General features: G+C 42.5%; 2 protein-coding genes and 1 pseudogene across 2 annotated transcripts; 2 read left to right on the forward strand and 1 right to left on the reverse strand.

Annotated features, from left to right (window-relative positions):
* Nucleotides 1–366: 366 nt before the first annotated feature.
* LOC139409650 (zinc finger CCHC domain-containing protein 9-like) lies at nucleotides 367–1,307 on the reverse strand (annotated as a pseudogene).
* A 4,717-nt stretch (nucleotides 1,308–6,024) lies between these two features.
* LOC139409651 (low choriolytic enzyme-like) lies at nucleotides 6,025–12,004 on the forward strand. The gene is made up of 11 exons (XM_071155071.1): nucleotides 6,025–6,126; nucleotides 6,272–6,337; nucleotides 6,497–6,553; nucleotides 6,693–6,761; nucleotides 6,885–6,934; nucleotides 9,916–9,997; nucleotides 10,092–10,206; nucleotides 10,367–10,539; nucleotides 11,413–11,494; nucleotides 11,769–11,890; nucleotides 12,000–12,004. The coding sequence occupies exons 1-11, from the start codon at nucleotides 6,093–6,095 to the stop codon at nucleotides 12,002–12,004; spliced, it is 855 nt and encodes a 284-aa protein (XP_071011172.1). The 5' UTR covers nucleotides 6,025–6,092.
* A 5,774-nt stretch (nucleotides 12,005–17,778) lies between these two features.
* On the forward strand, nucleotides 17,779–23,908 carry LOC139409889 (astacin-like metalloprotease toxin 5). The gene is made up of 11 exons (XM_071155288.1): nucleotides 17,779–17,812; nucleotides 17,958–18,023; nucleotides 18,183–18,239; nucleotides 18,386–18,454; nucleotides 18,581–18,630; nucleotides 21,677–21,758; nucleotides 21,851–21,965; nucleotides 22,116–22,288; nucleotides 23,152–23,233; nucleotides 23,512–23,633; nucleotides 23,743–23,908. The coding sequence occupies exons 1-11, from the start codon at nucleotides 17,779–17,781 to the stop codon at nucleotides 23,745–23,747; spliced, it is 855 nt and encodes a 284-aa protein (XP_071011389.1). The 3' UTR covers nucleotides 23,748–23,908.
* The last annotated feature ends 1,972 nt before the right edge of the window (nucleotides 23,909–25,880 follow it).

Consider the following 25,880-nt stretch of genomic DNA (forward strand, 5'->3'; position numbering starts at 1 on the left):
AACACACCTCTCCTTCTCCTGTGACATCAGACCATGGCACTACTTGGGCTGCTCAAGAATGTTTTGGGGAAATGTGTCGTTCAGTACAAGCCATTACTGAACATGGCAAATGTTTAATTGAACTGAACACACCCCTGTTAGCTGGTGTACAGCACACCACAGTCTCCAGTCTAATATAGTCTAGTCCCTCCATATGAATCATATACATTCCTAAAACGGTGTCCACGGTGTGAGAACACAGACCTCTTTCAAGAGAAGCTATCCATTTCCACTGACTATGGATCTGTGGATGTTGTTTTTTTAATGCTCTGAGCAAGAACATTGACCTTCATGGATTTAGTCCTGGGATGTGCAGTCTGCTCTGTGCTAGTCAGTCCTGTCCAATCTGGCGAGTCCTTTGGGTTGATTGGCCTGTTTGGGAGGGAGTTTCTTCACAGGCACGTGCACTTCCTCATGGTCAGTACTCATGTTATTGAACAGCCAGCCCAAGGTCACTTGCTTAGCTGCAGGGGTATTGGACAAACACACATCAGTCAAGTAACATCTTGGAGTGCATTAAGGACAGAAACTGTACAGAACTTTCAGATAGAAATAGAACAGACAAGAAGGACATACAGATAGAAATATATTGTATAGAACTGACAAGAGAGGGATATTCAGAGAGAAATATATTGTATGTAGAATAGGTTACTAACATGCAGCCTGGTGCTCAGGACAATCCTTCTGGATGTGTTCTACTGAACCACACACAAGACAACATCCTTCTACATATAAGGAGAAGAGACAATGTTATGGATTGTCTGTTTGATGTATTTGCATAGTTTAGTACTATGAGAGTGTGTGTGTGTGTGACTACTGCACCTGCGGTGTAGTCCTTTGGGGTTGTCTGGGCAGGACCTGTAACCAGTCTTACCACAGATGAAACTCTTGGCATATGGGCATTCACCTGAGAGAGGGAGATCACAAATGAGTCAGGAGCCACAACAAAACAGCACACGATTCTACCATTCGTCTCAGACAACACACACACTCACACATAGGTACAACAAACAACACACTGGTGGATACACACTCTCTCCCTCTTATATCGCTCCCTTCTTAAGCCCCCCCTTCTCTCTTTTTCCTTCTCATACGATAGTGCAACAGCTTATTGAGGCACACATCCAGTGCTGGGTCTATTTTAGCGAGGTAGCTTTTGATCTCGTGTTCAGTGGATCCACAGCGGTAGCAGATGTCCCTTCCCATCTCCTGTCTCTGTCCGCCTCCGGACAGTCAGCCAATCCATAGCCAGGATTCCTACAGTTAAAACACAGATGGAGAGGGGCAGACAGAGAGACAGACAGAGGGAGAGAGAGAAGAATGAAGAGATAGGAGAGGTTGTTTGTCACTATGTCCTATAGTCCAATGTAGTGAATTATTGGGGTAGCCCCGACTGGGACTCGAACCTGCTGTTTAGAATGTTTTTTTTTTACCCCACGCTACAGATGGCTATATCGGTCCGCTAATACAGGACTAGTAAAGGCCCAGTGCCATACTTTTGTGAAATAATAATATTTTTCTTATAATATAATATTTTTCTTAAAGTTGCACCTAGCAACCAAGAAAGGTGGATTGGAGATGTTTGATGAGAGTCTAGAAGGAGAGTTTACAGTCTAACCAGACACCTAGGTATTTGTAGTTGTCCACATATTCTAAGTCAGAACCGTTCAGAGTAGTGATGCTGGACGGGCGGGCAGGTGCAGGCAGCCATCCGTTGAAGAGCATGCATTTAATTTTACTTGTATTTAAGAGCAGTTGGAGGCCACGGAAGGAGAGTTGTATGGCATTGAAGCTCGTCTGGAAGGTTGTTAACACAGTGTCCAAAGAAGGGCCATAAGTATACAGAATGGTGTCGTCTGCGTAGAGGTGGATCAGAGACTCACCAGCAGCAAGAGCGACATCATTGATGTATACAGTCGGCCCAAGAATTGAACCCTGTGGCACCTCCATAGAGACTGCCAGAGGCCCGGACAACAGGCCCTCCGACTTGACACACTGAACTCTATCAGAGAAATAGTTGGTGAACCAGGCGAGGCAATCATTTGAGAAACCAAGGCTATCGAGTCTGCCGATGAGGATGTGGTGATTGACAGAGTCGAAAGCCTTGGCCAGGTCAATGAATACGGCTGCACAGTATTGTCTCTTATCGATGGCGGTTATGATATAATTTAGGACCTTGAGCATGGCTGTGGTGCACCCATGACCAGCTCTGAAACCTGATTGCATAGCGGAGAAGGTGTGGTGGGATTCGAAATGGTCGGTAATCTGTTTGTTGACTTGGCTTTCGAAGACCTTAGAAAGGCAGGGTAGGATAGAGATAGGTCTGTAGCAGGGGGATGACCACAGCTGCTTTCCAATCTCTGGGAATCTCAGACAAAATGAAAGAGAGGTTTAACAGGCTAGTAATAGGGGTTGCAACAATTTTGGCAGATCATTTTAGAAAGAAAGGGTCCAGATTGTCTAGCCCGGCTGATTTGTAGGGGTCCAGATTTTGCAGCTCTTTCAGAACATCAGCTGACTGTATTTGGGAGAAGGAGAAATGGGGAAGGCTTGGGCGAGTTGCTGTGGGGAGTACAGTGCAGTTGGCCGGGGTAGGGGTAGCCAGGTGGAAAGCATGGCCAGCGTAGAAAAATGCTTATTGAAATTCTCAATTATAGTGGATTTATCGGTGGTGACAGAGTTTCCTATCCTCAGTGCAGTGGGCAGCTGGGAGGAGGTGTTCTTATTCTCCCTGGACTTTACAGTGTCCCAGAACTTTTTTGAGTTTCTGTTGCAGGAAGCAAATTTCTGCTTGAAAAAGCTAGCCTTTGTGTATATTGGTTTCTAGCTTCCCTGAAAAGTTTCATATCACGGGGGCTGTTCGATGCTAATGCAGAACGCCATAGGATGTTTTTGTGTTGCTTAAGGGCAGTCAGGTCTGGAGAGAACCAAGGGCTATATCTGTTTCTGGTTCTAAATTTCTTGAATGGGGCATGCTTATTTAAGATGGTGAGGAAGGCATTTTTTTAAATAACCAGGCATCCTCTACTGACGGGATGAGGTCAATATCCTTCCAGGATACCCGGGCCAGGTCGATTAGAAAGGCCTGATGGAGCGTTTGACAGTGATAAGTGGAGGTCGCTTGACCGCTGACCCATTACGTATGCAGGCAATGAGGCAGTGATTGCTGAGATCTTGGTTGAAAACAGTAGAGGTGTATTTGGAGGGCAAGTTGGTTAGGATGATATCTATGAGGGTGCCCGTGTTAATGGCTTTGGGGTGGTACCTGGTAGGTTCATTGATAATTTGTGTGAGATTGAGGGCATCAAGCTTAGATTGTAGGATGGCTGGGGTGTTAAGCATGTTCCAGTTTAGGTCGCCTAGCAGCACGACCTCTGAAGATAGATGGGGGGGGCAATCAGTTCAGATATGGTGTCCAGAGCACAGCTGGGGGCAGAGGGTGGTCTATAGCAGGCGGCAACGGTGAGAGACTTGCTTTTAGAGAGGTGGATTTTTAAAAGTAGAAGTTCAAATTTTTGGGGTACAGACCTGGATAGTAGGACAGAACTCTGCAGGCTATCGCTGCAGCAGATTGCAATACCGCCCCCTTTGGCAGTTCTATCTTGTCTGAAAATGTTGTAGTTAGGGATGGAGATTTTAGAGTTTTTGGTGGTCTTCCTAAGCCAGGATTCAGACACGGCTAGAACATCCGGGTTGGCAGAGTGTGCTAAAGCAGTGAATAAAACAAACTTAGGGAGGAGGCTTCTAATGTTAACATGCATGAAACCAAGGCTATTACGGTTACAGAAGTCATCAAAAGAGAGTTCCTGGGGAATAGGAGTGGAGCTAGGCACTGCAGGGCCTGGATTCACCTCTATAGGAGGAACAGAGGAGGAGTAGGATAAGGGTATGGCTAAAAGCTATGAGAATTGGTTGTTTAGAACATCCGGAACAGAGAGTAAAAGGAGGTTTCTGGGGGCGATAAAATAGCTTCAAGGTATAATGTACTGACAAAGGTATGGTAGGATGTGAATACAGTGGAGGTAAACCTAGGCATTGAGTGATGATGAGAGAGATATTGTCTCTAGAAACATCCTTGAAACCAGGTGATGTCATTGCATGTGTGGTTGTATAAGGTTGGATAAGGTATAATGAGCAGGGCTAGAGGCTCTACAGTGAAATAAAAACTAACCAGAACAGCAATGGACAAGGCATATTGACATTAAGGAGAGGCATGCTTAGCCGAGTGATCATAAGGGTCCAGTGAGTAGTGAGGTTGGTTGGGGTCACGGCGATTCAGACAGCTAGCCGGGCCATGGGTAGCAAGCTAGCAGAGGATGGAGGTCTTTTTTTTAGCCACCTCATGCGTTTCCGTTGGTAGATTAGTGGGGTTCCGTGTGGTAGAGGGGATCAATCCAATGGGCAAAATAGATATAGTTATAGTGACCCAAGAAAATTGTCCGATAGACCTATTCAGATAGCAGCCGATAAGACAACTAACGATTAGCGGGCCATGGATGGGCGTTCAGGTAACGTCGCGACGGAGGGGCCAGTTGGCTAACTCCCTCGGGCGGATAATGTCGGTAGTCCAGTTGTGAAGGCCCGGTGGGGCTCCGCATCGGCAGGTCCGGATAGGTGATTGTAGCCCAGGAGTGGCTGATGGAACTCCTCAGCTGGCTCGCTCCGGGATAATTGATGTTTGCTCCGGGACCGACGTAAGTAATAGTCACTCGGATAGCAGCTAGCTAGCTGCAAGATCCAGGTGTAAATGTGCAGAGCTTGCGGTAGAAATCCGGGGATATGGGGAGAAAATAGGTCCGGTATGCTCTGGTCTGAGTCGCTGTAAACTGCCGTTAGCTTCTCGAGCTAAAGGAAAGCTGATGACCACCAACCGTGGTTAGCTGAATACTAACGTTAGCCAGTAAACTGGCTAGCTTCTGGCTAGCTTCTAATATTTCAGATTTGAGGTGAATAATACTTTCTTTTTTAAAAATTGGTGAGGCGGGTTGCAGGAGAGTGTTTTGAAGTTGAGATTTTTAGAAAAAATATATATAAAAAGATATGCGAGGAAAATATGTAAATATATATATACACAGGACACGACAAGACGAAGACAAAGGACGTCTGACTGCTATGCCATCAGTGATTTATGATTTTTTTTTGGAGCAGAATGTATTTCACAGCAATCCAGAAACAGATACATTTAGTTAAATAATGTTATCAGAATAAATGTAGCTTGAATAAACTATTGCTGCGTTCATTTGCTAGTCGGAACAAGGAAACTGAAATTTCCGACTTGCTAACAGCTTGAACGCAGTACGTGTATACGGTAGTGTAAAGTTCTTAAGTAAAAATGATTTAAAGTACTACTGAAGTAGTTTTTTGCGTATTTGTACTTTATTATTTACTCCACTACATTTCTAAAGAAAATATGTACTTTTAACCCCAATACATTTTCCCTGACACCAATAAGTACTTATTATTTAGTATGCTCAGGCAGCACAGCAATATGGTCCGATTCTCGCACCTATCAATAATTATCTTGTATTTTTTATTTAACATTACTTAACCTCAATATAACAAGTTGTCTTACTGCTTACTACATACTGCTTCGGATCTGACGCAATCAATGTTGGAGTGTACCCTACCCTGTCTGTTCATATACATTTAAAAAACAACAAAATCCTGCTTTTACTTTATGACAATTGAGTCATTTTTCCACCACTGTACATAAGTGCAATTAAAACCAAATAATTTCAGACTAAGGTACTAAGAGTTTCCTAGTTCCGAGTAGCACTTGAACACGGCATATCACTGCCACGTGTTTACTGTTTAACAGCGAGGCACATTCTTCTTCTTCCTTAGGTCGAAATGGCAGGAAATTAGAGAGCCACTTAGCGCCATATGTTGTTGAGGTTGAGAACTTAAAAGCAAGTGACCACACCAGCACCTGTTACTTTGTGATTGCTGCCCCACCCACTCTTTGACTGGAAAGAGAGCAAGTGTGTGAATTTGTTTGTGCCCTTTCTTTGGTTCTTTTCTCCCAAATCCTGGGGGACGATCATCGTTGCAACATGGTTTGGCTTCTGATTCTCTGGGTTGTCCAAGGTAGGACCAGTCATTTTGTTGTTGTGACGTCCTACTTTTGAGTGTTTTTCATTTGAGGTACTGTAGGCCAGGCCAATTTCACAGATGCCATTTGGTTGACCATATTATTGTGTCACATGTATTATGTTTCCCTTGTGTGTTTCAGTGGGCAGTGTTCCCATAGCCAATTTCACAAATGCTACTACTTCAAATGCTACTTTCCCTGCCACAGGTAGGCAGGACTGCATTGGGGACCAGTCATTTCGTTAGGTGATAGGCTGAAAGCTAGGCCTCTTTCCTGTTTTTCACTGTTTTATTTAATGTACGCCAGCCGTACTGCAAAACTATGTACTGTTCTGCTTAGTAATATTTTTCTTCTTCTGTGTTTCAGTGGACAACTCTAAAAAACCCATCAACAATTCTACTAATGTGACTTTCTCTGCCACAGGTAGGCCTATACAGTGATTATCAAGTCAGTCTCTTGGGGTGATGGGGCCCAAAGAAACAACTCAATCTGTTTAAGTTTATGGATTATCTATCAATAAACAATGATATTATAAATGTAGTTTGTTCACAATTCCCTTCAGGTTCTACTGCCTCGATGGGGCCACATCGCAGACAAAATGATTGGTATAAAACACCTGAAACCAGAGAAGGTAACACATTCATTAGATGAAGCGTGCAATCCTGGACCTCTATCATGAGGTCTGGACGTTAATGCTACTGGAGGTCGTGACTTGTAACCAGTACATGTTTCAGACCCTCTCTCTCTGTTACAGAGGACTTACAGTTCGACCTTGCTATCACGGAGGGAGACATTCTGGTTTCGGTGAGTCTATGATCCCTGCTTTCTCTCCTGTTACTTGCGTCTTTTAGGCTGATGAATCCGATTGATACCACCTTCTGGTATACACAGCCTGAAGCTAATGACAGCAATATAATTCAAGCCAGATTGTTGACTAGAAGTACATTTGAACTTGCTCTACCGGTTGGTTGTCCATGGTGTTGGTCCTTCAGATGGTCAAAATTTGAGACCCAAAATATCCACAGGAAAATACACAATGCCTGCATACTACTAACTTCAGTACCGCCACTCTAAAAAGTTGCGTTAACAGTACTTTCCTGTGGATATTTGAACCATCTGAAGGATCAACACCACGGACCAACAGTAGAGTAGGTTTCAATGTAATTTTATTCAACATTCTGGCTTGTAAAGAAAACTGAAAGGATTTTGCAATCATTAGTTTCAGTCTGTATACCAGAAGCTGGTATGTGGCTTCAGAAAGCATTCATACCCCTTGACCTATTTCATATTTTTTTTGTGACAGCCTGAATTCTAGACGGATGAAATAAAAATTCTAACCCATCTACACAAAATACCCCATAATGACAGTGAAAATGTTTTTGGAAATATTTGCGTGATTATTGAAAATGAAATGCAAAAATATGTCAACTATTCGCATCCCAGAGTCAATTATTTGTAGAAGCACCTTAGGCAGTGATTACAGCTGTGAGTCTCTCTGGGTAAGTCTCAAAATTATTCAAGCTGTCAAATTGGTTGTTCATTACTAAACAACCATTTTCAGGTCTTGCTGTAGATTTATCAAAACTGTAACTCGGCCACTCTGGAACATTCTGTCTTGGTAAGCGACTCCAGTACAGATTTGCCCTTGTGTTTTAGGTTATTGTTCTGCTGAAAGGTTAATTATTTTCCCAGTGTCTGGTGGAAAGCAGACTATACCAGGATTTCCAATAGGATCTTGCTTGTGTTTTTTTCATCCTGAGACTTCCCCAGTCCGCAATGATTACAAGCATACCCATAACATGATGCATCCACCACTGCTTGAAAATATGAAGTGGTACTCAATAATCTATTGGATTAGCCTCTGATTACACTTTGTATTCAAGACAAAAAGATAATTGCTTTGACATTTTTTGCACTATTACTTTAGTGCCTTGTTGCAAACAGGATGCATGTTTTGGCATTTTATTCTATACAGGCTTCCTTTTCACTGTCAATCAGGTTAGTATTGTAGAGTAACTACAATGTTGTTCCATTCTCAGTTTCCTCCTATCACAGCCATTAGTCACTATTGGGCTCGTGGTGAAATCCCTGAGCGGTTTCCTTCTTCTCTGGCAACTGACTCAGGAAAGACACCTGTATGTTTGTAGGGACTGGGTGTATTAATAAACCATCCAAAGTGTAATTATTAACTTCACCATGCTCGACGGGAAATTCAATGTCTGCTTTTTTTTATACCCATCTGCCAATAGGTGCCTTTTGCGAGTTATTTGAAAACCTCCCTGGTCGTTGCAGTTGAGTCTGTTTGAAATACAATTATCTTTCTCAGACAAGCAGTGAATGTGTGGGGTACAGAGATGAGGTAGTCATTCAAAATTCATGTTAAACTCTATTGCAGAGTGAGTCGTGCAAATAATAGATTTATTGTGTGTCAGCCAGTGACTACAATCTCAATTTAATCGTTGGCAACGCCCACTAGTTATTATTTTTTGGTGAAGATCTTAAAATATAGTTTACAAAACATTAGGAACACCTAGTATTGAGTTGCACCCCCTCTTTGCCCTCAGAAAAGCCTAAATTCGTCGGGGCATGGACTCTACAAGATGTCGAGCGTTCCACAGGAATGCTGGCCCCATGATTTCCCCAATGCTTCCCACCGTTGTGCCCAGTTGGCTGGTAGTGGATCTCTAATCCGAAATGGCTCGTTCCATCTCATCCCACAGATGCTTAATTGGATTGAGATCTGGTGACTGGGCAGGCCACTGCACTAAGCTGAATTCACTGTCATGTTTGTGGAACCATTCCTGGACAATCCTGGCCTTGTGGCATGGGACATTATCCTGCTTAAAAAAAATCCCTTCACAGATGGATACACTACTGCCATGAAGGGATGCACCTGGTTTTCAATGATGTTCAGATATCCTGTGGCGTTCAATTGTTGCTCCACTTTTATCATGTGTGCCGTGAACGCGTCACACTGCCTCTCACCAGCCTGCCATGTTGACTCACGGCATGATGGATGCATGTGGTTTTCTCCATACCCTAGTCCTCCCATTGGTGTGAAATTGCATCAGACCAGATGTTTATCCAGTTCCCCTGTGTCCACTGCAACGAGTTATTTGCTGAAAGAAGTGCAACTCTGTAAGGTTGTTGGCCTCCATACTCCATTTGTGTCAAGGTACTACGAGTTGTGCGTTATGGTCTCAAGGCACATTTTTTCCTGGGCTGTCAATTGACTAACTGTAGCCCATCTGTTGCTCTGCACAATTCGTATCACCAATGTTTGACCACTGGCCTGCCATTGGCTGGATGTCTTTTGGGTGGTGGACCCTTCTTCACACACATGGGGGAAACTGGGTGTGAAATACCCAGCAACGTTGCAGTTCTTGACACACTCAAACTGGTGAGCCTGGCACCTACCATACCCTGTTCAAAGGTACTTCAATATTTTGTCCTGCCCATTCACCCTCTGAATGACATATATACACGATCCATGTCGCAAGGCTTAACAATCCTCCTTTAACCGGTCTCTTCATATACACTGATTGAACAGGTGACCTCTGTAAGGATCATAGCATTCACCTGGTCAGTCTGTCATGGAAAGTACTGTGTATATTGCTCCATTATCTTTTCTACATACTTAGTCTGGTTTTAGTCATTTAAGTTTACTTTGAAATAGTTTTACCATTTTAGAATGTAAAACAAAATCATAGGGGAAATGACAATTTAAATTTGAGGCCTATACTCTAGCGACAGCTGGATTTAAGACTAGGTGTTTGGTTCTACAGGAAGACCGATTAGCTGTGAAGTCACTTTGGCCGGAGAATGAAGGCGTCACTTCTATCCCCTACAAGATCAACGATGATCTGGGTGAGTGTGGAATACAGTAGGAGAGATGAGCACTAACACTAGATGATTTCTAATACAGTGAGAATGATATGCATTGTCTCTGATTCCCCCACAGTGGACAGAAAGGAAACTATGCTAGCAGCGTTCAAGATGATTTCAGACCAGACGTGTATCCTCTTCCACGAATACACCAATGAGATTAACTACATAGAGTTAATCTCTGGGACAGGGTGAGTCCAAAATGGTCACATTAACACACTCTCCTTCCCAGCAGTTTACAGTTAACTCACAACCGCTCCTTCATTTTCCTTTATTTTTCTCTCTTCCTGTCATATCCACTCTCCCCCCCCCCCCCCCCCCCTTCTCTCACCTTTCTTCCCTTAACTCTAGCTGTGCGTCGTATGTAGGTTTTCAGGGTGGGGCCCAGTCTCTGTACTTCGGTAGAGCCTGTAACGTGGGGAACCTGTGTCATGAGCTGATGCATGCCCTGGGCCTGCACCACGAGCACACACGGCCAGACCGTGACCAATACATCACCATACAGTGGGACAACGTGGTCTCGGGTAACTCGCACCAACACATGCTAAACCACCTCACGGGCATTGTATGTGGACCAGGGGCAGGGCTGCTCAATTTGTCCCTTGAAGAGCTGCAGTGTGCAGGCATTTGTACCAGCCCAACACTAGCACACCTTGTTCAGTTTTTTGTAGTCTGGAGTGAAGACCGTATAGAATAACTATTGACATTAGGTACTGCTAATGCAGCAGCTGCTCTTCCTGGTGTCCAGACAACATGAAACCCTACATAACAAAAATAGACAGTACACCACAAGGACAGAACAACAGGCGTTCATATATTTATGCCTAAATGTTCCATGTATCATGTACTCATTACTGCAGCCATTAATTTCCCCATACATTGCAACCCTGTTCTCTACTGTTAAAATAGCTTTGTCTAAGCAGGTCCTGATAGCCTAATATCATAGTAACCTTGAATCCTGATATCCTAATCTCACAGCACCAGCTCTGTAACCATCAGTGTTCTTCAGTTTGAAACCAATACTATGTATTTCATAGACTAATTTCTAATTATGTGGAATATAACTGAATTCGTTAACTCCTGCGAATTTCCTCAGCAACCTTGTTCGCTAAATTCCCCTTACATGAATAGCACCACATTGTCATCTACAGTTGCCACCCGTAATGGGTATCATGGGATAACATGTAAGCTCTTGAACTTGAAGGCCACCCGCTATGGGTTTCCTTAGGTAAGATGCAATAGTCATGCCTTGAATCGTGTAGAGTTTTCCTCCTGCTAGAGGTTCAACTTAATGGTTTCCATCTCAACAACTTGTCTAGATTTCCACTTTCATTCCCCTATATCACAATCACATCCAGCAGTGTCCACCAGTCACGTCTGCCTCTTTTAACTTCCAGGAAAAGAAGAGAACTTTAAGGTGAAGGAAGGAGACACTCAGGATCTGCCCTATGACTACGACTCCATAATGCACTACGGAACGTCAGTCACACTCCTGTCGTCCTGATTCCCAATGAAGTCTTAATTTTCTTCGCCTTGTTTTTAAACTGCTAACAATAAGTAAAGATGAGTTGTACATTATCTAGGTCCAGTAACATTTATCTGTGTCCCAAATGGCTCCCTATTTAAGTCACAACTTTTTTACCTGGGCTCTGGTCAAACTAGGTGCACTATTGGGAATAGGGTGACATTGTGATGCAGTCCTTGTTAAAGTAGCATTTCCTCAAATCCCCCATTGTTGGGTTTCTCCTGGCAGTTATTACTTCTCATCAAACCGGAACCCCACCATTGATTCCAAGAAGAGTGGAGTTCAGATTGGACAGAGAAATCACCTGAGCCCCCTGGACATAGCACGCCTTAACAAACTCTATCAATGTGGTAAAGACGTGTGCACACAGACAGGAAACATATCAGAATTGGGCTGCCTTTGTAAATGTAGTCATTATCACACTGTATTCTAACCATGTTCCTGTCCTGTCTTTCCCAGAATAACAATGCACAGTTTAGCATTTATTACACCATTGAAGAAGATTCCAACACCACTGCTGCCGACTGATTCCAACACGCATGGCACTGACATCCTAACTTCTCTTCACAACAATGAATAAGTTGGACAAGTCCCTTAAAGCTTTCTGATGTACTATATGTGTGGCTGGCTGCAGGCTGTGGTTTTATTTCTCCTGTATACTCTTTCTGCCTTGAATTAGGCCTATACCACTGCACTTGTCTTGGAAATAAATAAAATGACCTAGACTGAAAAGAATCCACTGTGTGATGTTGCTTGCAGTGTTCTATTTCATTCTAGAATGGACCTTCTCAGCTATGCTCATCATACGTCCAGGGTGGGATCAGAGAGGAAGTAGATCTAGTGTACCAGGAGAGACGACTTAAATTAATGGTGGATTATACCTTGAACTTGGCCGACTAGCTAGGCAACAAATTATTTAAACGATGACGCTGTAACTCAGGACTTAGACAGCAGGGCTCATAGATTCACCAAAATCTGAATGTTGCGCTCTAGGAGGGTGTACAGGTTTGAGGACTTGGCGAGGTAACTTTGAGCTCAACTCAGGATAACCGGTAGCATTAAGAGTGGCTCACCTTTTAGCAAGGAATACTAAACATTTGTTTGAACTAGGCAAGTGAGTTAACAATAAATTCTTATTTACAATGACGGCCAAACCTGGATGACCCTGGGCCAATTGTGAGCCGCCCTATGGGACTCCCAATCACGGCCGAATGTGCTGCAGCCTGGATTCAAACCAGGGACTGTGGTGACGCCTCTTGCACGGAGATGCAGTGCTTTAGACCTCTGCGCCACTCGGGAGGCCAATATAAACGTAACTTCAAAGAATTGACTGAGTTAGTCCATATAAGGAAGTCAGTCAATTGAAATGAATTATTATTATCATTAGTCCCTAATCTATGGATTTCGCATGACAGTGCAAGGGTGCAGCCATGGGGTGGGCCTTGGAGGGCTCTTGCAGCCAGGCCCAGCATATCAGAATGAGTTTGTCCCCACAAGGGGCAATATTAGATAGAAATAGTAGCCAGCGGGGTTACAACTTCTCTAAAACAATTTGAGGCAGCTTATGGTAGAGAAATGAACATTCAATTCTCTAGCAACTGCTCTGGTGGGCCTTCCTGCAGTCAGCATGCCAATTGCACACGCCCTCAACTTGAGACATCTGCATTTTAGTGGCTTTTTATTGTCCCCAGAATAAGGTGCACCTGTGTAATGATCATGCTATTTCAGTTTCTTGATATGCCACACCTGTCAGGTGGAAGGATTATCTTGGCAAAGGAGAAATCCTCACTAACAGCAATGTGCACAAAAGATGGCAAAGTACTTAAGTAAAAATTATTTAAAGTACCACTAAAGTCATTTTTTGGGGGTATCTGTACTTTAATATTTATATTTTTGACAGTTGACTTTTACTCCACTACATTTCTAAAGAAAATATGTACTTTTTACACCCGTACATATTCCCTGACACCAAAAAGTACTTGTTATTTAGAATGTTCATGCAGGAAAGCATTATGGTCCGATTCAAGAGCCTATCGATATATTTTTAATTTAACCTCAATATAACAAGTTGTCATACTTTATTTTTTATTTCACCTTTATTTAACCAGGTAGGCTTGTTGAGAACAAGTTCTCATTTGCAAATGCGACCTGGCCAAGATAAAGCATAGCAATTCAACACATATAACAACACAGAGTTACACATGGAATAAACAAAACATACAGTCAATAATACAGTAGAAAAACGAAAAGTCTGTATACAGTGAGTGCAAATGAGGTAAGATAAGGGAGTTAAGGCAATAAATAGGCCATGGTGGCGAAGTAATTACAATATGGCAATTAAAAACTGGAATGGTAGATGTGCAGAAGATGAATGTGCAAGTCGAGATACTGGGGTGCAAAGGAGCAAAATAAGCTGGGCTATGTACAGGTGCAGTGATCTGTGAGCTGCTCTGACAGCTGGTGCTTAAAGCTAGTGAGGGAGATATGAGTCTCCAGCTTCAGTGATTTTTGTAGTTCGTTCCAGTCATTGGCAGCAGAGAACTGTAAGGAAATGCGACCAAAGGAGGATTTGCATTTGGGGGTGACCAGTGAGATATACCTGCTGGAGCGCGTGCTACGAGTGAGTGCTGCTATGGTGACCAGTGAGCTGAGATAAGGCGGGCCTTTACCTAGCAGAGACTTGTAGATGACCTGTAGCCAGTGGGTTTGGCGACGAGTATGAAGCGAGGGCCAACCAACGAGAGCGTACAGGTCGAAGCGGTGGGTAGTTGTTAAAATAATTTCATTCCTATATGTTCATCAACCAATTCAATTAAAACACTCTGTCCATTTCTAAGAATTTGTAAGATACTTATTTGCATAAAATGGACAGAAACCAGTCTCAAAATCAATCAATAGCGTTTATTCTCGAGAGTACTACATATAAATCATGTACATTAGTTTATATACCTCCTATTTTGTCATAAATGTCTCTCCTCCTCTCAGATACAATGTACAATGCTAATAAACACTGCTCAAAAAAATAAAGGGAACACTTAAACAACACAATGTAACTCCAAGTCAATCACACTTCTGTGAAATCAAACTGTCCACTTAGGAAGCAACACTGATTGACAATAAATTTCACATGCTGTTGTGCAAAAGGAATAGACAACAGGTGGAAATGATAGGCAATTAGCAAGACACCCCCAATAAAGGAGTGGTTCTGCAGGTGGTGACCACAGACCACTTCTCAGTTCCTATGCTTCCTGGCTGATGTTTTGGTCACTTTTGAATGCTGGCGGTGCTTTCACTCTAGTGGTAGTATGAGACGGAGTCTACAACCCACACAAGTGGCTCAGGTAGTGCAGCTCATCCAGGATGGCACATCAATGCGAGCTGTGGCAAGAAGGTTTGCTGTGTCTGTCACTGTAGTGTCCAGAGCATGGAGGCACTACCAGGAGACAGGCCAGTACATCAGGAGACGTGGAGGAGGCCGTAGGAGGGCAACAACCCCGTGTGGTTTTCCACTTTAATTTTGAGTGTGATTCCAAATCCAGACTTCCATGGGTTGATAAATTTGATTTCCATTGATAATTTTTGTGTGATTTTGTTGTCAGCACATTCAACTATGTAAAGAAAAAAGTATTTAATAAGAATATTTCATTCATTCAGATCTAGGATGTGTTATTTTAGTGTTCCCTTTATTTTTTTTAGCAGTGTAGTTCACAAGCCTTCCCACATTGTCTGCCACCTGTTAAACAATCTACTACTAGCCCAAGGTCTCTCCCCTCCCTGAATAGAGACAGGATGTCCTGTAAGGAACACAGCATTCCAGCCAGTCTGACGATAGCTCCAATGGTTTCCAACAAGGAACAGAATGTCCTTCTAACTCTTGACGAAAACTACACACATTACATTCAGTATTATGATTATAATAAGATTCATACATCCATACAGTAACATAGTAGAATTCTAGTATTCTGTTTAGTTATAGTTCTGATTTAAATGTATTTTTTTTTTATTTCACCTTATTGAACCGGGTAGGCTAGTTGAGAACAAGTTCTCATTTACGACTGCGACCTGGCCAAGATAAAGCATAGCAGTGTGAACAGACAACAACACAGAGTTACACATGGAGTAAACAATAAACAAGTCAATAACACAGTAGAATTATTTATTTATTTTTAATTTTAAAAAGCGTCTATATACATTGTGTGCAAAAGGCATGAGGAGGTAGGCGAATAATTACAATTTAGCAGATTAACACTGGAGTGATAAATGATCAGATGGTCATGTGCAGATAGAGATACTGGTGTGCAAAAGAGCAGAAAAGTAAATAAATAAAAACAGCATGGGGAGGAGGTTAGGTAAATTGGGTGGGCTATTTACCGATGGACTATGTACAGCTGCAGCGATCGGTTAGCTGCTCAGCAGATGTTTAAAGTTGGTGAGGGAGATAAAAGTCTCCAACTTCAACGATTTTTTCAATTCGTTCCAGTCACAGGCAGCAGAGAACTGGAAGGAAAGGCGGCCAAATGAGGTGCTGCATTTAGGGATGATCAGTGAGATACACCTGCTGGAGCGTGTGCTACGGGTGGGTGTTGCCATCGTGACCAGTGAACTGAGATAAGGCGGAGCTTTACCTAGCATGGACTTGTTGATGACCTGGAGCCAGTGGGTCTGGCGACGAATATGTAGCGAGGGCCAGCCGACTAGAGCATACAGGTTGCAGTGGTGGGTGGTATAAGGTGCTTTAGTAACAAAGCGGATGGCACTGTGATAAACTGCATCCAGTTTGCTGTGTAGAGTATTGGAAGCCATTTTGTAGATGACATCTCCGAAGTCGAGGATCGGTAGGTTACTCAGTTTTACTAGGGTAAGTTTGGCGGCGTGAGTGAAGGAGGCTTTGTTGCGAAATAGAAAGCCGATTCTAGATTTGATTTTGGATTGGAGATGTTTGATATGTATATGTATACATAATTTAGTCATTATTCATAAAAATCCCTTAACATATCCACCCTATAACTAAATCTTATACATCCAATCACACCTCTATTTGTATTAGAATATTAAAAAGCACACATCTATTTTTATTAGAAATATTTATTGTTATCCAAATACAACCTAATAGAAACCAATATATGCATTTACACTGGCTGCTCTAGGCCTACATCAGAATCATAACTCTTCTGGTCGCAGTGGTGGGTAGTATATGGGGCTTTGGTGACAAACTGGATGGCACTGTGATAGACTGCATCCAATTTGTTGAGTAGAGTGTTGGAGGCTATTTAGATGACATCGCCGAAGTCGAGGATCGGAAGGATGGTCAGTTTTACGAGGGTATGTTTGGCAGCATGAGTAAAGGACGCTGTGTTGCGATATAGGAAGCCGATTCTAGATTTAATTTTGGATTGGAGATGCTTAATGTGAGTCTGGAAGGAGAGTTTACAGTCTAACCAGACACCTAGGTATTTGTAGTTGTCCACGTATTCTAAGTCAGAGCCGTCCAGAGCAGTGATGCTGGACGGGCGGGAAGGTTCCGGTTCTCAATTATAGTGGATTTATCAGTGGTAACAGTGTTTCCTAGCCTCAGAGCAGTGGGCAGCTGGGAGGAGGTGCTCTTATTCTCCATGGACTTTACAGTGTCCCAGATCTGAGTGCACCCTGTCAGTCCATAAATACATTTTTAAAAACATGCGGCCTTATAAGGAATTTGATGTATAACATTTACTTTATACTTTTACTCAAGTATGACAATTGAGTCATTTTTCCACCACTGTACTTAAGTACATTTAAAACCAGATACTTTTAGACTTTTACTCAAGTAGTGTTTTACTGGGTTACTGTTACTTGAGTCTATTAAAGTATCTTTACTTTGACTCAAGTATGACTATTGCATACTTTTTCCAGCACTGTGTGTTTAACTACAACCAGTTCGCATGTCTGACATTTCAGAGTTTCCTAGTTCCGAGTAGCACTTGAACACGGCGTATCACTGGCACGTTTTTTACTGTTTAACAGCGAGGCACATTCTTCTTCTTCCTTAGGTCGAAATGGCAGGAAATTAGAGAGCCACTTAGCGCCATATGTTGTTGAGGTTGAGAACTTAAAAGCAAGTGACCACACCAGCACCTGTTACTTTGTGATTGCTGCCCCACCCACTCTTTGACTGGAAAGAGAGCAAGTGTGTGAATTTGTTTGTGCCCTTTCTTTGGTTATTTTCTCCCAAATCCTGGGGGACGATCATCGTTGCAACATGGTTTGGCTTCTGATTCTCTGGGTTGTCCAAGGTAGGACCAGTAATTTTGTTGTTGTGACGTCCTACTTTTGAGTGTTTTTCATTTGAGGTACTGTAGGCCAGGCCAATTTCACAGATGCCATTTGGTTGACCATATTAGTATGTCACATGTATTATGTTTCCCTTGTGTGTTTCAGCGGGCAGTGTTCCCATAGCCAATTTCACAAATGCTACTACTTCAAATGCTACTTTCCCTGCCACAGGTAGGCAGGCCTGCATTGGGGACCAGTCATTTCGTTAGGTGATAGGCTGAAAGCTAGGCCTCTTTCCTGTTTTTCACTGTTTTATTTAATGTACGCCAGCTGTACTGCAAAACTGTGTACTGTTCTGCTTAGTAACATTTTTCTTCTTCTGTGTTTCAGTGGATAACTCTAAAAACCCCATCAATAATTCTACTAATGTGACTTTCTCTGCCACAGGTAGACCTATACAGTGATTATCAAGTCAGTCTTTTTGGGGTGATGGGGCCCCAAAGAAACAACTCAATCTGTTGTCTATAATTTCATGGCTTCTCTATCAATAAACATTGATATTATAAATGTAGTTTGTTCACAATTCCCTTCAGGTTCTACTGCCTCGATGGGGCCACATCGCAGACAAAATGATTGGTATAAAACATCTGAAACCAGAGAAGGTAACACATTCATTAGATGAAGCGTGCAATCCTGGACCTCTATCATGAGGTCTGGACTTTAATGGTACTGGAGGTCGTGACTTGTAACCAGTACATGTTGTTTCAGACCCTCTCTCTCTGTTACAGAGGACTTACAGTTCGACCTTGCTATCATGGAGGGAGACATTCTGGTTTCGGTGAGTCTATGATCCCTGCTTTCTCTCCTGTTACTTGCGTCTTTTAGGCTGATGAATCCGATTGATACCACCTTATGGTATACACAGCCTGAAGCTAATGACTGCAAAATAATTCAAGCCAGATTGTTGACTAGAAGTACATTTGAACTTGCTCTACCGGTTGGTTGTCCATGGTGTTGGTCCTTCAGATGGTCAATTTGAGACCCAAAATATCCACAGGAAAATACACAATGCCTGCATACTACTAACTTCAGTACCGCCACTCTAAAAAGTTGCGTTAACAGTACTTTCCTGTGGATATTTGAACCATCTGAAGGATCAACACCACGGACCACCAGTAGAGTAAGTTTCAATGTAATTTTATTCAACATTCTGGCTTGTAAAGAGAACTGAAAGGATTTTGCAATCATTAGTTTCAGTCTGTATACCAGAAGCTGGTATGTGGCTTCAGAAAGCATTCATACCCCTTGACCTATTTCATATTTTTTTTGTGACAGCCTGAATTCTAAACGGATGAAATAAAAATTCTAACCCATCTACACAAAATACCCCATAATGACAGTGAAAATGTTTTTGGAAATATTTGCGTGATTATTGAAAATGAAATGCAAAAATATGTCAACTATTCGCATCCCAGAGTCAATTCTTTGTAGAAGCACCTTAGGCAGTGATTACAGCTGTGAGTCTCTCTGGGTAAGTCTAAGAGCTTTCCACACCTGGGTTGTGCAACAGTTGCCCACTTAATTCTTCTCCAAAATTATTCAAGCTGTCAAATTGGTTGTTCATTACTAAACAACCATTTTCAGGTCTTGCTGTAGATTTATCAAAACTGTAACTCGGCCACTCTGGAACATTCTGTCTTGGTAAGCGACTCCAGTACAGATTTGCCTTATGTTTTAGGTTATTGTTCTGCTGAAAGGTGAATTATTTTCCCAGTGTCTGGTGGAAAGCAGACTATACCAGGATTTCCTCTAGGATCTTGCTTGTGTTTAGCTCATTCGCTTTTTTTTTCATCCTGAGACTTCCCCAGTCCGCAATGATTACAAGCATACCCATAACATGATGCATCCACCACTGCTTGAAAATATGAAGTGGTACTCGATAATCTATTGGATTAGCCTCTGATTACACTTTGTATTCAAGACAAAGATAATTGCTTTGACATTTTTTGCACTATTACTTTAGTGCCTTGTTGCAAACAGGATGCATGTTTTGGAATTTTATTCTATACAGGCTTCCTTTTCACTGTCAATCAGGTTAGTATTGTAGAGTAACTACAATGTTGTTCCATTCTCAGTTTCCTCCTATCACAGCCATTAGTCACTATTGGGCTCGTGGTGAAATCCCTGAGCGGTTTCCTTCTTCTCCGGCAACTGACTCAGGAAAGACACCTGTATGTTTGTAGGGACTGGGTGTATTAATACACCATCCAAAGTGTAATTATTAACTTCACCATGCTCGACGGGAAATTCAATGTCTGCTTTTTTTATACCCATCTGCCAATAGGTGCCTTTTGCGAGTTATTTGAAAACCTCCCTGGTTGTTGCAGTTGAGTCTGTTTGAAATTCACTGCTTGTCTGAGACAGATAATTGTATGTGTGAGGTACAGAGATGAGGTAGTCATTCAAAATTCATGTTAAACTCTATTGCAGAGTGAGTCGTGCAAATAATAGATTTATTGTGTGTCAGCCAGTGACTACAATCTCAATTTAATCGTTGGCAATGCCCACTAGTTATTATTATTTTTTGGTGAAGATCTTAAAATATAGTTTACAAAACATTAGGAACACCTAGTATTGAGTTGCACCCCCCTTTGCCCTCAGAAAAGCCTCAATTCGTCGGGGCATGGACTCTACAAGATGTCGAGCGTTCCACAGGAATGCTGGCCCCATGATTTCCCCAATGCTTCCCACCGTTGTGCCCAGTTGGCTGGTAGTGGATCTCTAATCCGAAATGGCTCGTTCCATCTCATCCCACAGATGCTTAATTGGATTGAGATCTGGTGACTGGGCAGGCCACTGCACTAAGCTGAATTCACTGTCATGTTTGTGGAACCATTCCTGGACAATCCTGGCCTTGTGGCATGGGGCATTATCCTGCTTAAAAAAATCCCTTCACAGATGGATACACTACTGCCATGAAGGGATGCACCTGGTTTTCAATGATGTTCAGATATCCTGTGGCGTTCAATTGTTGCTCCACTTTTATCATGTGTGCCGTGAACGCGTCACACTGCCTCTCACCAGCCTGCCATGTTGACTCACGGCATGATGGCTGCATGTGGTTTTCTCCATACCCTAGTCCTCCCATCGACGTGAAATTGCATCAGACCAGATGTTTATCCAGTTCCCCTGTGTCCACTGCAACAAGTTATTTGCTGAAAGAAGTGCAACTCTGTAAGGTTGTTGGCCTCCATACCCCATTTGTGTCAAGGTACTACGAGTTGTGCGTTTTTATTGTCTCAGGGCACAAATGTTTTCCTGGGCTGTCAATTGACTAACTGTAGCCCGTCTGTTGCTCTGCACAATTCGTATCACCAATTTTTGACCATTGGCTGGATGTTCTTTGGGTGGTGGACCCTTCTTCACACACACATGGGGGAAACTGGGTGTGAAATACCCAGCAACGTTGCAGTTCTTGACACACTCAAACTGGTGAGCCTGGCACCTACCATACCCTGTTCAAAGGTACTTCAATATTTTGTCCTGCCCATTCACCCTCTGAATGACATATATACACGATCCATGTCACAAGGCTTAACAATCCTCCTTTAACCGGTCTCTTCATATACACTGATTGAACAGGTGACCTCTGTAAGGATCATAGCATTCACCTGGTCAGTCTGTCATGGAAAGTACTGTGTATATTGCTCCATTATCTTTTCTACATACTTAGTCTGGTTTTAGTCATTTAAGTTTACTTTGAAATAGTTTTACCATTTTAGAATGTAAAAAAAATCATAGGGGAAATGCTGAAATAACAATTTAAATTTGAGGCCTATACTCTAGCGACAGCTGGATTTAAGACTAGGTGTTTTGTTCTACAGGAAGACCGATTAGCTGTGAAGTCACTTTGGCCGGAGAATGAAGGCGTCACTTCAATCCCCTACAAGATCAACGATGAACTGGGTGAGTGTGGAAAACAGTAGGAGAGATGAGCACTAACACTAGATGATTTCTAATACAGTGAGAATGATATGCATTGTCTCTGATCCCCACAGTGGACAGAAAGGAAACTATGCTAGCAGCGTTCAAGATGATTTCAGACCAGACGTGTATCCTCTTCCACGAATACACCAATGAGATTAACTACATAGAGTTAATCTCTGGGACAGGGTGAGTCCAAAATGGTCACATTAACACACTCTCCTTCCCAGCAGTTTACAGTTAACTCACAACCGCTCCTTCATTTTCCTTTATTTGTCTCACTTCCTGTCATATCCACTCTTTCTCCCCCTTCTCTCACCTTTCTTCCCTTAACTCTAGCTGTGCGTCGTATGTAGGTTTTCAGGGCGGGGCCCAGCCTCTGTACTTCGGTAGAGCCTGTAACGTGGGGAACCTGTGTCATGAGCTGATGCATGCCCTGGGCCTGCACCACGAGCACACACGGCCAGACCGTGACCAATACATCACCATACAGTGGGACAACGTGGTCTCCGGTAACTCGCACCAGCACATGCTAAACCACCTCACGGGCATTGTATGTGGACCAGGGGCAGGGCTGCTCAATTTGTCCTATGAAGAGCTGCAGTGTGCAGGCATTTGTACCAGCCCAACACTAGCACACCTTGTTCAGTTTTTTGTAGTCTGGAGTGAAGACTGTATAGAATAACTATTGACATTAGGTACTGCTAAAGCAGCAGCTGCTCTTCCTGGGATCCAGACAACATGAAACCCTACATAACAAAAATAGACAGTACACCACAAGGACAGAACAACAGGCGTTCAAATATTTATGCCTAAATGTTCCATGTATCATGTACTCATTACTGCAGCCATTCATTTCCCCATACATTGCAACCCTGTTCTCTACTGTTAAAATAGCTTTGTCTAAGCAGGTCCTGATAGCCTAATATCATAGTAACCTTGAATCCTGATATCCTAATCTCACAGCACCAGCTCTGTAACCATCAGTGTTCTTCAGTTTGAAACCAATACTATGTATTTCATAGACTAATTTCTAATTATGTGGAATATAACTGAATTCGTTAACTCCTGCGAATTTCCCCAGCAACCTTGTTTGCTAAATTCCCCTTACATGAATAGCACCACATTGTCATCTACAGTTGCCACCCGTAATGGGTATCATGGGATAACATGTAAGCTCTTGAACTTGAAGGCCACCCGCTATGGGTTTCCTTAGGTAAGATGCAATAGTCATGCCTTGAGTTTTCCTCCTGCTAGAGGTTCAACTTAATGGTTTCCATCTCAACAACTTGTCTAGATTTCCACTTTCATTCCCCTATATCACAATCACATCCAGCAGTGTCCACCAGTCACGTCTGCCTCTTTTAACTTCCAGGAAAAGAAGAGAACTTTAAGGTGAAGGAAGGAGACACTCAGGATCTGCCCTATGACTACGACTCCATAATGCACTACGGAACGTCAGTCACACTCCTGTCCTCCTGATTCCCAATGAAGTCTTAATTTTCCTCGCCTTGTTTTTAAACTGCTAACAATAAGTAAAGATGAGTTGTACATTATCTAGGTCCAGTAACATTTCTCTGTGTGTCCCAAATGGCTCCCTATTTAAGTCACAACTTTTTTACCTGGGCTCTGGTCAAACTAGGTGCACTATATTGGGAATAGGGTGATATTGTGATGCAGTCCTTGTTAAAGTAGCATTTCCTCAAATCCCCCATTGTTGGGTTTCTCCTGGCAGTTATTACTTCTCATCAAACCGGAACCCCACTATTGACTCCAAGAAGAGTGGAGTCCAGATTGGACAGAGAAATCACCTGAGCCCCCTGGACATAGCACGCCTTAACAAACTCTATCAATGTGGTAAAGACGTGTGCACACAGACAGGAAACATATCAGAATTGGGCTGCCTTTGTAAATGTAGTCATTATCACACTGTATTCTAACCATGTTCCTGTCCTGTCTTTCCCAGAATAACAATGCACAGTTTAGCATTTATTACACCATTGAAGAAGATTCCAACACCACTGCTGCCGACTGATTCCAACACGCATGGCACTGACATCCTAACTTCTCTTCACAACAATGAATAAGTTGGACAAGTCCCTTAAAGCTTTCTGATGTACTATACGTGTGGCTGGCTGCAGGCAGTGGTTTTATTTCTCCTGTATACTCTTGCTGCCTTGAATTAGGTCTATACCACTGCACTTGTCTTGGAAATAAATCAAATGACCTAGACTGAAAAGAATCCACTGTGTGATGTTGCTTGCAGTGCTCTATTTCATTCTAGAATGGACCTTCTCAGCTATGCTCATCATACGTCCAGGGTGGGATCAGAGAGGAAGTAGATCTAGTGTACCAGGAGAGACGACTTAAATTAATGGTGGTTTATACCTTAAACTTTGCCTAACTGTTAAGCGGTAGACGCAACAAATTATTTAGAAACATAGACGCTGTAACACAGGACTTAGACAGCAGGGATCATTCTCTCAATCTGAATGTCAACCTCCAGAAGGGTACGCTATGAAACAGGTTTGAAGAGTTGGTCAACTCTTGAGCTTAACTCAGGATAATCGGTACCACACAAGTGGCTCAACTTTTAGCCATGTTTACTCAACAAAAATATAAATTCAACAATTTCAAAGATTTTACTGAGTTACAGTTCTAAGGAAGTTACTCAATTGAAATAAATTCATCAGGCCCCAATCTATGGATTTCACATGACTGGGCAGGGGTGTAGCCATGGGTGGGCCTTGGATGGCATAGGCTCACCGACTCGGGCGCCAACTCCAACCAATCATGAGTTTTTTCCCTTAACTCTCATTTGATTAAGAAATTATCACAAGTCAGAGTTATACTTAAACAATCTTTATTCACTTAAGGGAGCAGGTCATTACATCTCTCACACACACACACACACAACGTTAATGTTGTACGATAATCATGGCTGGTTGACCGAATCCCACTCACATGATTCGTTGAGAGCCCTGAGACAAAAGCACAATGGTCTTTTATAGCCAAGATACACCCCTTTCAGTCTACATGACAAACATGGTTATGGAATGGGTCACAATGTTAAGATTTGTATGAAAGATACTTATAATTCACAGAACACAGTATCTGCTGTAAAAACAATTATCTTTGTATAGAAACCAAGGTCTGGCCCTGGGGTCATCTCTCCCTAGTACCTTTAATAGAACAGAAACATTAACTCATGCTCTGGAATGCGGTCTCAGTTTTATCACCCAAAAGACATCGTAAATATCCTGTCAGTTTTCTCCCAGAGGCCCGCTTTCAGCTCACACGGACACACGAGTTATAAGAATTTTACTCTCACACCCTACAGAAGGCCATTATTACAGACAGAAATACTCCTCAGCACCACCCACCCCCACTGCAGGTGAAGAAGCTGGATGTGGAGGTCCTGGGCTGGAATGGTTACATGTGGTCTGCGGTTTTGAGGCCGGTTGCAGATACTGCAAAATTATCTAAAACAACATTCGGGGCAGCTTATGTTAGAAAAATTAACATCAAATTCTCTTGCTACAGTTCTGTTGGACATAACTGCAGTCGGCATGCCAATTACACACTCAAAACTTGAGGCATCTTTGGCATTGTGTTGTGTGACAACTGCACATTTTAAAGTGGCCTTTCATTGGCTACAGCACAAGGTGCACCTATGTAATGATCATGCTGTTTAATCAGCTTCTTGATATGCCACACCTGTCAGGTGGATGGATTATCTTGGCAAAGTTCATGCACAGTCAAACTTTTGAATGACTTTATAAAAATGGTATTGATAGGAGTGGGGGAAAAAGGTGCTAGTGCATTGATAAGCACATCAAAGGCATTAATGACAGATAATAAAAGATAACACTTTTGAAAACTTCTGTACACGCACTCCCTAAAGACCTTTGCTTGAAAAACTAGAAGCGGCAATATTACTGTTTGTCTCTCTTAAGCCACCGTAGTAACAATATAGCTAGAAACACTTCTCAAAATTTTCGGCCTCTAAATTCTGTATTGAAGTTTTAAAGTTTTGCAGAGGTCTTAGTCGCGCAATTACACATCTGTTTAGTGCAGTACTTCTCAAGTGAATGATAGCAAACA

The sequence above is a fragment of the Oncorhynchus clarkii genome, chromosome 5 (genome assembly GCF_045791955.1).
Source record: "Oncorhynchus clarkii lewisi isolate Uvic-CL-2024 chromosome 5, UVic_Ocla_1.0, whole genome shotgun sequence".
NCBI classification, from domain to species: domain Eukaryota; kingdom Metazoa; phylum Chordata; class Actinopteri; order Salmoniformes; family Salmonidae; genus Oncorhynchus; species Oncorhynchus clarkii.

Excerpts from the sequence above, each read along its gene's own strand:
- LOC139409889 (XM_071155288.1), top strand. The coding sequence starts at position 17,779 with ATGGTTTGGCTTCTGATTCTCTGGGTTGTCCAAG. Across the intron at positions 18,024-18,182 it reads TGCTACTTTCCCTGCCACAG|TGGATAACTCTAAAAACCCC; the intron begins GTAGGCAGGCCT and ends TCTGTGTTTCAG. Across the intron at positions 18,631-21,676 it reads AGGGAGACATTCTGGTTTCG|GAAGACCGATTAGCTGTGAA; the intron begins GTGAGTCTATGA and ends TTTGTTCTACAG.
- LOC139409651 (XM_071155071.1), top strand. The coding sequence starts at position 6,093 with ATGGTTTGGCTTCTGATTCTCTGGGTTGTCCAAG. Across the intron at positions 6,127-6,271 it reads GATTCTCTGGGTTGTCCAAG|TGGGCAGTGTTCCCATAGCC; the intron begins GTAGGACCAGTC and ends TGTGTGTTTCAG. Across the intron at positions 6,554-6,692 it reads TGTGACTTTCTCTGCCACAG|GTTCTACTGCCTCGATGGGG; the intron begins GTAGGCCTATAC and ends AATTCCCTTCAG.